The sequence below is a fragment of the Platalea leucorodia genome, assembly GCF_965183815.1.
Source record: "Platalea leucorodia genome assembly, chromosome: 3".
NCBI lineage: Eukaryota > Metazoa > Chordata > Aves > Pelecaniformes > Threskiornithidae > Platalea > Platalea leucorodia.
In genome coordinates, this window is record NC_138825.1 from 125,082,025 (window position 1) to 125,094,705 (window position 12,681).

Here is a 12,681-nt window from a genome sequence, read left to right on the forward strand (position 1 = left end):
ACTTTTAGTGATGTGGGACTGGCGAATACGGTAAAAAAAAAACTTTTGTGGTGGCAGAAGTGCGAAGATTTTTCCAATGCCAAATTTCTCCGCAAGCGAGAACTTAAATTCTGCTTCTGAGTCACTCAGAGATTTTTTTTTTCCTGTATCTTAATCCATTTTTATAAATTTTAAAGTGTAAGAGGGGAATTCTGCTAGTCCCTTTTAACCTAAAGGGACTAAAATATATTTATTTTGTAACTATTAAAGCTGCATTTTAAAAATAGTAAGAGCAGAAGTATTCAGCACCCTAAGTGTATGCGCTGAAAATGTTAGGGGGTTTTTTTGTCTACATTTTTCGCTGCGGGTATATAAGGGGAAAGCTCTGCTTTCTCCTCCTAGCAAATAAATGGTCCCAGTAGCGGTCCCTGGGGAAGGCCCGGTGGAGCCGGGGAGGACGGGCGGTGGGCAGGGTTGGGTCTTCTGTCTCGGTGGCAAAGCAGCCGGGAGCCGCACCGCTGCGAGCCCGCTCTTCTGCTGGGAGCCCCCAGCCAAACCGCCCTGGGGAGGCGGGAGTTTCATCCGTAATTAAGGAACATGTGAACATCGAGCTAATTTAGGATTTGCACTTTCTCACACATTTTAATGTCTCTGAAGCGGGGGGGTTACTTGGTGAAAACAGACCCACCGTTTGCAAGCCGCGTAAAATGCCAGATGTCGGATCCGCGCCAAAAAGGGATATTTTTAAAGAGTGGGGACGGTCTCGCCTATACGGCGCGAAAGCCGAGTTCAGTCATGGATTTTCTGCTTGACCCATGGGAGTTGCTGCTACTGTTCCCCATCCGTGAAAATGGGGAGAACAAAGCTTTCTTCCACCCTTTGTCTGCTCGGTCTATTTTAGCTTGTAGCTTTTAGCCGTAATTTCCCTGCTCTCCAAGCCCTGTGAGAGCTCCGCTTCTTCCCGTGCCCCAGATACAGGTAAGCGTTAACACCAGAATCGGGAAGGTAAGCATAAAAAGTAAAGACGAGTTTTTTCCAGACTGCTGCTAATTACCCTGATACGGTCGCAATTAAAAGGTGGCATTTTCACATGGCCCCAGCTGCCTTTATGTAATGCAGAGCTTCCTACAGGACAGGTTTAACCAGCATTTTAGGTAGGGTGCAGAATGAAACCCATCTTACTAATGCAATCAGAATGCCAGGTGCTAAAGGAGAGGGGGAGAGAGGGAAAAAAAAAAAGTGTTTATTATTGTTTGCACTCAAAACGCGGTGTGGGGGCCCCTAGGAAGGTGCTGTCTTCCAGCCTGGGAGAAAATCCAAACGAGGAACGTTTTTGCAGTATTTTTGTCCTGCAACCGCACGGGAGTCCCAGTCAAGGGGTTTTTGAAAAGCCACGTGAGTTCGCCCCTGCGATACCTGGGGGAGACCGAACGATGCTACCCCCGCGATGCGGAGGGAACAGCCAAGACCAGGAAAAGCCGGGGAGCTGCTCCGAGAGCCTCCAGGCGTCTGCGGCAGGGGCAGGAGGCGGGCGCGGGTCCCGGCGCTTTCTCCTCGCCCGGACCCTTCCTCCCATCCCGCACCCCGCACCTTGGATGCGGGGCAGCATGGAGCACATGCCGCACATGGTGTAAAAGGGCTCGAGTGGAATTATCTCTTCCTTTCCTTTTCCCTTGAGGGGATCTACTCTACTACTAGTACTACTAAAAATTTGCTGGCCTCCAGGGCCTCAAGTGTAGAGGCCGTTCCTTTTATAATAATGATGATACCCAGGCCCTGTGCATCCTGAGGGTTAAAAAATAGCACCAAGCGGTATAACACCATATTCAAAATAAAACCTTGCCACTTTGGGCCCTCTCTTTTTCAACGCACATCAACCCCTACTAAAGGGAAATCAAAAAAAAAAAAAAAAAAGGATGTTACGGGTTTTCTTCCCAAACCTCTTGCTGCCAACCTCTAGCAACTCCCATCTGCAAAATGCACCCAGGAGACCGGTTCAGAGCAGGATGGAGGGCTTGGCATCCTCTCTCCCTGCCCTCTCCCGGCGCTCCGAGGCGTGAGATCGGGCTTTAGGAGCGAAGCGGAGCCCGCTGTGCAAAGCCTGGGACGGCACGGGCCGTCCCCAGAAGCTCCACAACCCAGATGAAAGGCAGTTGCTATGTGCCGCCCTGCGCGCGCGTGTGTGTAAAGGGTTTATAAATCTGTCCGGAGACCAGGAAATCTCCTGCGCCTTTTAGATTTAAGAGAAGTTGCCTTCCTGTTGTATTCCCAGATAACGCAGCTCTGATCAAGCCCACTTGTAAATAGCTTAATAGATTTAATCAGTTCCTTTGGAAAATGTTGTTGCTTCCGCAGGGTTTTGATTCGGTCACGGGGAAAAGCTCCGAAAGGGCAGTTGCTGCTTCTGCTGCAAGTGAAGTCGGCGGCTGCCACCTCTCCGGACCCCCAAATCGCCGTCACCCACGGGAAAACAGAACGGCAGCCGTCCCGCTCCTGTGCGAAGGAAGGGGAGAGACCAGGAAACCCAGGCGGATCCTGAACCCACATAACTTACATTTACATACCATGCTCTCCGTCGCTTGTAAGCTGACAAGAGTCAATAGAAACACCCAGGCACGTGGTAAAGCGCTGCCTACCTGCACAAACACCCCGGCCTGGGAGCCGCGCTGGGTTTTTCCCCTCCGCGCATGGGTTAGATGGGGCAGCGGCCGGCCAGGCTGAGGAAATGCCTTCCCATCTCGCGCCCCGGCCCCGGCGGTTTTCTGGCAGCGCGGAGAGGAAATCCACAATCCGTCAAAGCGGAGCCGCTGCAGCCCTGCAGCCCATGTCAGGGGGTCAGAATCATAAAGGAATCGAGCGGCTAAATATATTCTTCAGGGCAGGTTGCAGGGATGAGCTGGGCAAGGGGGTCCGGGTGTTTTGGTCCCATCGCCTTGCTGGAGATCCTTCGTCCTAGCTGGGGGAATGCTGCTCGGGGGTGACTTTCCTGCCCTCATGAGCACCAAACTGGGGTTAGTGGGAAATATCGTCGCGTGACGGAGGTGCTTCCATCGCAGCCGGGCTGGGGTGGCTTTGCAGGATGGGGCAGCGCTCCGTAAAACGTAGCAGCAAGAAAAAGGCCGCAAAGCATCCGACCTGCCCTTTGCCTCCCTGCATCGCAGGGCCGGGCAGTGGGGACCAACTGGGGATGTTGCAGCCCCTCTGGGCCGTGCCCAGCCCCATCCCCTGCTCCGTGTGGTCCCCGCAAAGCTCGCGCCGGAGCCCAGCCAGGCTGGATCAACACCCGCCAGCAGGTTTACTGGATCCCAGTTTCCCTCCCATATGAGGGGACCTGGGAAATGGGGGTAACTGGGTGAAAACCTGCAAAGTACGGCCAGGACTAGTGGTTAAAGCATGGGGTGTGGGGGAAAAAGGGAGACCTGCCTGCAGGACCCGTGCCTTGATTTCCCCTCGCAAAGAGGCACGCTGCAGCTTGCCAAAGCCTGGGGGGGACCTTTTGCACCCCTATGGGCACCTTCATTTTGGGGCCATTTTCCTTTTCTTTCCAGGTCACCCCAAAAAATCTCCGTGCCCTCATCCCTTCTCTCTGCATTCCCCCCAGCCTTGAAGTTTTAGGGGCTCTGAGGTGCAGGGGGGCATCGGGGGGTTTCAGGGGTGGCAGGGCCATTTCCAGCTCCCTCCCCACTCCCCTTCAGCCTTTCCATGGGCAAAATAATAAAAAATAATAATAACAAAAGGGGAGGGGGGGCGGGAAGCAGAAGGGGGGGCGTCGGGGGGTGCTGCCCCCCTCTTCGCTCCCCCGGGGGGTGCCGGGCAGCGGGTGGGGAGAAGTTTTCACCCCGCTCCATCCTGGCCGGGGCTCAGGAGTTTGCAAACAAGGAGGAGCAGCGAGTACCTTCGGTGTCATTGGAGGAGGTGGTTTTTTTTTTCCCAAGGAGCTCATAAATAGGAGGGAGGCCGGGCAGGAGGCTGGGACTGCGCGGGGACCCCGAGGGCAGCGCGGCGGGCAGAGGCGGGCGGGGAGCGGGGCTGGGGCGGGGGGGCCCGGCCATGGCTGCGCTGCTGAGCACCTACCCCTGGCCGGAGCGGCTGGAGGGGGACACGGCCGAGGGGCTGCCGCCGGCCCCCCGCTGTCCGGCGGGAGAGAAAGGCACCGAGAGCCGCATTCGCCGACCCATGAACGCTTTCATGGTGTGGGCGAAGGACGAAAGGAAGCGTCTGGCGGTGCAAAACCCCGACCTGCACAACGCGGAGCTCAGCAAGATGCTCGGTGAGGAGCGGAGGGGTGCGGGGTTTGGGGGTGAGGCTACGGGGTGGGCGCCCGTGCACCCAGCGGCTGTTCCCGGGGGTGCAAACCCTGTCTGGCTTTAGTCCCCTGCACCCATCGGCCATCCCCGGGGGTGCAAACCCTGCCCAGATTCATTAGCCCAGGGTGGGCACCCGTGCACCCATCGGCTGTTCCTGGGGGTGCAAACCCTGTCCGGATTCAGTCCCCTGGGGTGGGCACCCGTGCACCCATCGGCCATCCCCGGGGTGCAAACCCTGCCCAGATTCAGTAGCCCAGGGTGGGCACCCGTGCACCCATCGGCCATCCCCGGGGTGCAAACCCTGTCTGGATTCAGTCCCCTGGGGTGGGCACCCGTGCACCCATCGGCCATCCCTGGGGGTGCAAACCCTGCCCAGATTCAGTAGCCCAGGGTGGGCACCCGTGCACTCATCGGCCATCCCCGGGGGTGCAAACCCTGCCCAGATTCAGTAGCCCAGGGTGGGCACCCGTGCACCCATCGGCCATCCCCGGGGATGCAAACCCTGCCCAGATTCAGTAGCCCAGGGTGGGCACCCGTGCACCCATCGGCTGTTCCTGGGGGTGCAAACCCTGTCTGGCTTTAGTCCCCTGCACCCATCGGCCATCCCCGGGGGTGCAAACCCTGCCCAGATTCATTAGCCCAGGGTGGGCACCCGTGCACCCATCGGCTGTTCCTGGGGGTGCAAACCCTGTCCGGATTCAGTCCCCTGGGGTGGGCACCCATGCACCCATCGGCCATCCCCGGGGTGCAAACCCTGCCCAGATTCAGTACCCCGGTGTGGGCACCCGTGCACCCATCGGCCATCCCCGGGGGTGCAAACCCTGCCCAGATTCAGTAGCCCAGGGTGGGCACCCGTGCACCCATCGGCCATCCCCGGGGGTGCAAACCCTGCCCAGATTCAGTAGCCCAGGGTGGGCACCCATGCACCCATCGGCCATCCCCGGGGTGCAAACCCTGCCCAGATTCAGTACCCCGGTGTGGGCACCCGTGCACCCATCGGCCATCCCCGGGGGTGCAAACCCTGCCCAGATTCAGTAGCCCAGGGTGGGCACCCGTGCACCCATCGGCCATCCCCGGGGGTGCAAACCCTGCCCAGATTCAGTAGCCCAGGGTGGGCACCCGTGCACCCATCGGCCATCCCCGGGGATGCAAACCCTGCCCAGATTCAGTAGCCCAGGGTGGGCACCCGTGCACCCATCGGCCATCCCCGGGGTGCAAACCCTGCCCTGACGGGCACCCATGCACCCTCCCTGCCACCCTGCGGGGTGCAAGCCCTGCCCGGCTCTGGCAGCAGCACCCTGGGGTGCCTGCATCCTCCTGGCCGCCCCATGGGATACAGGCGGGTCCGGCACGCAGGGGTGGGCACCCGTGCACCCACATGGCCACGCTGCAGGGTGCAAAGCCTTCCCGGGTCCAGGATGACATCCACCTTGTGGGGTGCAAAGCCTGATGGGGTCCCGCACCCCAGGGAGCAGGCACCCACGCATCCACCCCGCCACAAACCCCTGCAGCGACCCACACTCTGGGTGCGTGCACCCACCCGGCCACCCCTCAGGGTGCAAAGCCCGATGGTGTCCCGCGCCCCAGGGGACAGGCAGACATGTGCGTGCCCTGCCGCCCCTCAGGTGTAAACCCTGCTGGGGTGCAAACCCCCGGGCTGCCAGTGCAGGGGTCCCCCAATGCAGCGCAAGGAGGGACCCCCACATTTTCCTGACCTGTCTTTGCTGTCCCACTTTGTCCCCAAACTCACGAGCCCACCCCAATATTGCATGTCCAGGGGGTGGCGGGGTGGTCTTTGTGCTGTTTCTTTTTGGGGATCACCACCCATTTTGAATACACATTTGTTTCCCACTCCCCATCCACCGTTCCCCCCTTATCCCAATCCCCATTTTTTTACGCAAAACCAAGAGGGAAACAGAAATAACCAGCCCAGACAGCCTGAGAAAGAGCTGCCCGAATTGCAACACAGCTTTGCTGTCCAACCTCTTACCCAAAGTTTGTGTTTCCCTGGACAGTTTTGTGGTGTTTTCTTTGGTGGTTTGGGTTTTCTCCTCGCTGCTTTGCCATGCAGCATCTCGGCTTATTAGTGTTATTTCTGCTGTCTCTTTGGCAATGGGAAGGCATCAAACGCTTTGATCCGTATCCGCATTTCTCCCCCTGTCCTGAGGAACAGCCTGGGGTAGCCTCACCGTGGGATACAACCCCCCGCCCCGGCGCTGCTTCTCTGTCCCGTGTCTTGGGGACATTTTGTGTATCTCAACCGGGAGCAGCGAGGTCGCAGCACCCGGGTCTCTGTACGCCCCGATGCGAGTCCCAGCAGGGCACGGGTTGGGACGCATCCAGGGACGCCACGTCCTGACCCTCTGCTCAACCGTGCGTGGCCTCGGCCGTCCCCGCTCAGCAGCCGGGCTCTCCGTCCTGGAGAGGCATTGCAAGATCAGGCCACGGAGCTGGGGGAGTTTATTTGCCCTGATTTGTTTGCAGCGGGGCTCAGCTAACCCTGAGCCCACCCTGTTTGGGGACTTGGGATGGAGGGAGTTGGTGGACCTACGGTGGCTTCAATACCCCCTTTCTTCACCCTCCTGCTACCGTCTCATCCTCCTGCGGGGTTTGCGGGCTGCGTCCTCCATGTGCGCCGGCTCGGATATTGGGAGCCCCTGCCTTGGCCTTGGGTTGTGTGCCTGCACGCTTTGGGAGGCAGCCCCTTTCCTCCCCCTCCGCAGGCGCTAAAGGGAGTTTTGTTCTCCGTTTCAGGCAAGTCCTGGAAGGCTCTGAGCCTCTCGCAGAAGCGTCCCTACGTGGAGGAGGCCGAGCGGCTGCGGGTGAAGCACATGCAAGATTATCCCAACTACAAATACCGGCCCCGGCGGAAGAAGCAGGTCAAGCGGATCTGCAAGCGGGTGGACCCCGGGTTTTTGCTGGGCAGCCTGACGCGGGACCAAAACACGGTGCCGGAGAAGCGGACCTGCGGCCGGGCTGGGGGAGAGAAAGAGGGGCCGGGTGAGTACGCCCCTCGCCCGGGGCTGCCAGCCGTCCGGGGGTACCGGGAGGCCCCGGGCAGTGGCAGCAGCACCAGCGTGGACACCTACCCCTACGGGCTGCCCACCCCTCCGGAGATGTCTCCGCTGGACGCCATAGACCCCGAGCAGAGCTTCTTCTCCTCGCCCTGCCCCGATGAGCATCACCGCTCCCACCTCGCCGGAGCCACCTACTCCCCGGAGTACGCGGGCAGCTCCCTCCCGTGCAACCACCACCCTCTCAGCCCCATACCGCAGCCCACCACCTGCATGATCCCCCCGGCCTCCAGCTGCCCTCCCCTTCCTCCTCCTCCTCCTCCCAGCTACTACACACCCGCCTTCCCCTCCCTGCATCCCCCTAGCCTCCATGCCCACCTGGGCCAGCTCTCCCCGCCGCCTGACCACCATGGCTTTGACACCTTGGACCAGCTGAGCCAAGCCGAGCTCCTGGGCGAGATGGACCGCAACGAGTTCGACCAGTATCTCAACAACCCCGGCCACGGTGACCACCACGGTGGGGTCTTGGTCAATGGACACGTCCCGGCGGCTGGCGGCTCCCACACCTCCGAGACCAGCCTCATCTCCGTCCTTGCCGATGCCACGGCCACCTACTACAATAACTACAGCGTCTCCTAGACCCCCGGCCGGGGCCGCCTGGACCGGCCGAGGAAGGACCCGACACAGTGTTACGAGGCGTTGTTCCCCGGGGACATCGCTTGCCGCCCCTTGGGGTGACCGAGTCCGACCCGTGAGGGCCGTGGAGTCTCCTTGGTGGCGTAGGTAAAGGATTTCAGTCATCAGCTCACCACCGGTGCAAAGCCTCGGGTGCCCTGCTCCAAACGGGGCTGGGGGGGATTTCCCAGTGCCAAAGTCCTTTGGCCTAGTCCCACTTCCAAAGCAGAGATGCTCCTGGGAGCATGGGAAGGCTGCCCCCCATTTTGGGTTGCCCCCGGCTCCGCTTTGGAGTCAGGAGGGCAGCAGCATCCTGCAAACAGCAGCTCTGAAGTCCTGGAAGGGGCAAAACCCCCTGGAAGGGGAAAAGGCAGGGATGGGGGGAAAAGGGAAGATTTTGGTAAAGGGGCGCACGGTCTGCAAGCCGCTCTCGGCTCCTGGTATCGGCATTGCTTACAGCCGCCCTGATCTGCCTGACCGCACCGGCAGGGGTTAAACCTGCCTCGTCCCCCTGCCCCCAGACCGCGAGTTGGGGGCTTCATCCCCAGAGGGGACCGGGACACCAGGGATGCTGCCGGGCTGGCCCCGGGGATGCTCGGGGGGCTGCAGGGGGGCAGCCAGCCCCAGGGGCGCTCAGGCTGTGCCTTCCAGAGGAGGGTAAGATCAGGGCTTGGAAAGGCGGGATCCGGCCGGCATCCACCCCTACCCGTGGCTTCCCCTTGGCCTCCCAGCAAAAGCGCTCCGAAGCGGGGGACGGCGTGAGCTGCCCTCCCCGCCGGGCTGGGAGCGCGTCCTGGGACGAGCACTTGGGCAAAGAGGTGATGATGTAGCAGGCACGTTTTTTATCAAACATCCTTTGAAGGCGAACGCTTCACGTTTCGAGCCACAGTGCCCAATGCCTCTTCTAACTCCGGCGTATTATTGCTTGTAATAAAGCTGTACATTGATTTATTCCTTCCATTATTCCTCCCCTTGGATTTTGTATTGCTCGAGTTCTCTTCCTTTTCATAAACATGAAGCTTTATTTTAAATCAGTTATATGACATGATTAATCTTAGTGTTTACTGTATGGCACTTGGTAATGATTAGTTAGTAGCGTGGCTATGATTTTCTGGTTTCAGTCCCGAACGTGTATTAATAATAATTGCAAATAATACTTAAAAAGCCCCACAACTTCACAGGTTTTTAAGCTAATACATTCCATCTTTTTTGTGTGACTCTATGCATTTTGAATGAGTGTAGATATGAGTTTGCATAAAATATTTAATTTAAATAAATATGTTTTTATACGATGATTGTTTTATGATTTAAATTGCTGTAGCTATTGACAAAGTTTTCAAAACAGAAACATTTCCTGTGTGAGTGCTATTTTTTTAATTTTTTTTTTTGTTGGTATTTTCAGCCAAACTTTTCTACTTCCATTTTTTTAAATAAAAAAGATCTGTGGTTATCTTTACAAATTGTGGATTGCTTTCTAACAAACCGACTCGAGGCACGGTATGTGCATACCTTCAGTTTTCATGGTGTGTCTCGGGCAGCAAATCACTTCTACAGCCTTGATCCCGCTTTCGCCATCTCATGAGTACGACCTTTTGATGCCAGGTCCTATGTAGATATTACAGCGAAGGCAAAGCTTTGCTTTTGGTGTGTTGGTGAGCACAAATGATGTTGCCTGTTTAGGGAGCGAGAGCCAGTGTCTGGAGCGTGGTTTTTACTCACATTTAAGGCTGTCTTTCACACTTCATGTTGATGCACTGCTTAAGATGCTCCGCAGTGCAAGGGCCACGTAAAGGGTCCTCGGTGCAAATGCAGATCAAGGCAATGAGGCCTGAGAAATGGAGTGGGGGTCAAATTTGGGGAGCTGCGTGAAGGGTGCTCTTGTAGGTGGATGTGGGGTGGTGGCCTTCAGGCATCACAAGCGAAGAGAAAAGCTTAGTCCTTCTTGCAGTCTGTAGACCAGCATCACAGACTGCTCTTGCCAGACATTAAATTAAGCTGTGTCCCTGTGGTCCTTGAGGTTGAGCCATGCAAACCTGCCAAAGCAGTGTCCTCCCAGGCTGTCCCCTCCTGCTTGGCCCCCAAAAGCAGAGGAGCAAGTTTCCTAATGCACTTTGTGATGCCTGCTTATATGTGTTGGCTGGAAGGGGTCTCCAGAGGTCACTCAACCCAACCCAAGGCAACCCAACCCAACTGGGCTGGCTTCCGTGAACGACTTATCTCTGACTTAGGTAGGCCATGGTCCCAGAAGGTGGGAGGCTGCATGAATATTTGGGGAGGCACCAACATGCCCCTGTTCTGTGCTGATGGTCGTCCTTTGCCCGCCGCTCATAGACAGCCCTCCCATCACACGCCACTGCCTCCTTTGCCCATCGCTCAGGCCTCCAAACCCACCCTTGGCCACGTGCAGCCCATTTCCCTTTTAGGGGGAAAGAAATGGATGCCTTTGGGTGTCCTGCTGGCACCGTGGACTGTGGTGGCTCTTGCACCCGCACAGCACAAGGGTGCGACGCTTGGTGCGGTGCCGAGATAGCCGGTGCAGCAGCCCGGCTGGGGCAGCGTCGCTCTTCCAAGAGGATTTGTGAATCAGCCCAACAGGGCTGGAGAGAGGGAGGTGCCGTGAGCCTGTTTGGCCTCTCTGCCCAGTGGCGTTGACTCACGTGGGACCATGCCAGGAGCAGGAGCAGGGCTGGCGAAGTCCTGCTCCTCCCACCTCCTGCTCTGCCCGCAATCCCTGTGGTGCCCCAGGGCCGAGGGATGCTCACAGCCCCCCAGCAGCACATTAAAAATTGTTCATAGCAGGGGTGGCCCAAGTGCTTGTGTCCAAACCTGGATCTGCCTTTCAGCCAGCAAATCCAGGGGGCTGCTCCCTTCCAAGCAGGGTCACCCACCCCAGGACATCAGAGGGGCACCCACCCCTGGGCACTCTGCAAATGTCGCTGTCTGCCAGCTCGGCTGCAGGGCCAGCTGAGGACGGTGTAATGAGTTTTCAGATTGCCTTGGTGAGGAGGCACAGAGCACATCCCCCGGCCCCCCAACAAGGTCGGCTCTTGCTATTGCCACCAGCATGCTTGATTTGGGCTGTTGCATTTATCCCCCCGATGGGACCCTCTCTGCGGGACATTGGCCACTCCCCTCTGTCCTGCTCCTTGTTCCCATGCCCTGAGCAGTGACGGGATCGACTGAAACACCCCATGAGCCTCTTCTCCCCCTTTCCTTCTCACAGCCAGGGTCACATTCAGGGTTGGTGGAGGCAAAGCCCACTCCAAGAGCTCCTGGCAGCACGTGCGGTGGTGGCCGGAGACTGGTTTCCCTGGGAAAAGGGGTTTCTCCGTGCATCCCAGCCCCGAGGAGCCCGCTGGGCTGGGATGCACGGAGACTCCAGCGAGCCAAGCCTGTCCCCACTTGCTCAACTTGGAGCTGCGTGAGGAGAGGTGGGAGCGTGTCCCCGTGCTCTCTGCACGTCAGGAACAGCTACAGGCCCCAACCGGGAGCTGGGGCCCCCCGAGGGCGTTGGGAGCCGCAGCCAAGGCGAGGTGCGGCTCCCTGGGAGCCAGGCCTCGTCGGACGGATCCGGGCACACGCCCAGCGCCGGGAGCAGCCGGCTTCCACCTCCCAGGACACCAGCAGCTGAGATGAAATTTGGGAGTGGAGCCATCCGCCCCTTCTCCGGCAGGATGAAAAATGCAACGCTACAGGTTGCCCCCCGCCCCACAGCACATTTTTGGGATGCAGGGCATTGCTGCAGGGACCAGCCAGAAAATAAGTGGCTGACAGAGGTGGGAAGGAGCCTTTTTTCTTGGAACGTGGACATCCCCACAGAGGACTGATGGCCACGGTGGTTTATGGATGCTGGGGGGTCTCCACCCCCAGAGGGACTCATTCTGCATCAGTCCTGGGCATGTTTCTCCTCCCTCCCCATCCCAAACCCGTGACCCCAAGGCTGTCTCTGTGCACGGCGAGGAGTCTTGTGGTTTGTGGGTTGCTTTCTCCAGGCTGGGACGGGCTGTGAACCAGCAGGAAGATCAAATCAGGGCTGCAGGAAAGGATAAAATGACCTCACTCCACTTTTGGGCTCCCGCTCAGATTGGGCCAAGGCAAGGGTCTCTCCTTGCCAGGCGGTGGCCAGGGTGTGAGTCCTCTGCCTCTGGTGTCCGGTGGCCCCAGCCAGCCCTTGGCACCCGTGGCTGTGTGGGTCACGGTGGTGGGCGTCGGGAACAGGGATGAGGTCACCTTCCCGGATAGCGCTGGGGTTTGGGCTGGCCGGGAGCTGCGGTGTGTGTCATGCCCTGGCCCTCCCAGGATGGGTGATTTCCTTTGCATCCCTTGAGCAGGTGGTGACTTCTCTCCATCCTCGCTCCACAGGCCACGTCTGCTTGTCCCAGTGCCACCGGGCAGGGGCAAACCCTGAAGAGAAGCAGCCACATGGCTTTTCCGTGCCTCAGTTTCCCTGTTTGTAAAATAGAAATACTACTTCCTTCCCTCCCATCATTTTCTGTCCAGCATTGGCACATGATCTTACCAAAACTGTGAACAGGACCAAGTACTTGTGCTGCCCTTGTCACAGGGGGTCTCTACCCCATGTGAGGGCTCTGGATGCTGAAATGAGCTGGGAGAGGATTATTTTCCCTCTATGGCTCTCAAAGCAGAAGGCAGGGGAGGGAAGTAGAGGCAGAGAAGGGGGAGAGGAGACATGACCGAGGTCACCC

General features: G+C 58.4%; 1 protein-coding gene across 1 annotated transcript; it reads left to right on the plus strand.

The window, feature by feature from the left end:
* The first annotated feature begins 4,023 nt into the window (after positions 1-4,023).
* Positions 4,024-9,389, plus strand: SOX7 (SRY-box transcription factor 7). Its single transcript, XM_082307996.1, has 2 exons — positions 4,024-4,249; positions 7,041-9,389. Exons 1-2 carry the CDS (start codon positions 4,030-4,032, stop codon positions 7,937-7,939), a joined length of 1,119 nt encoding a protein of 372 aa, XP_082164122.1. The 5' UTR covers positions 4,024-4,029; the 3' UTR covers positions 7,940-9,389.
* The last annotated feature ends 3,292 nt before the right edge of the window (positions 9,390-12,681 follow it).

Bases quoted from the DNA above. Each gene is read 5' to 3' on its own strand.
- SOX7 (XM_082307996.1), top strand. From the start codon at position 4,030: ATGGCTGCGCTGCTGAGCACCTACCCCTGGCCGGAGCGGCTGGAGGGG. The intron at 4,250-7,040 runs GTGAGGAGCGGA...TCTCCGTTTCAG, and splicing joins GGAGCTCAGCAAGATGCTCG to GCAAGTCCTGGAAGGCTCTG.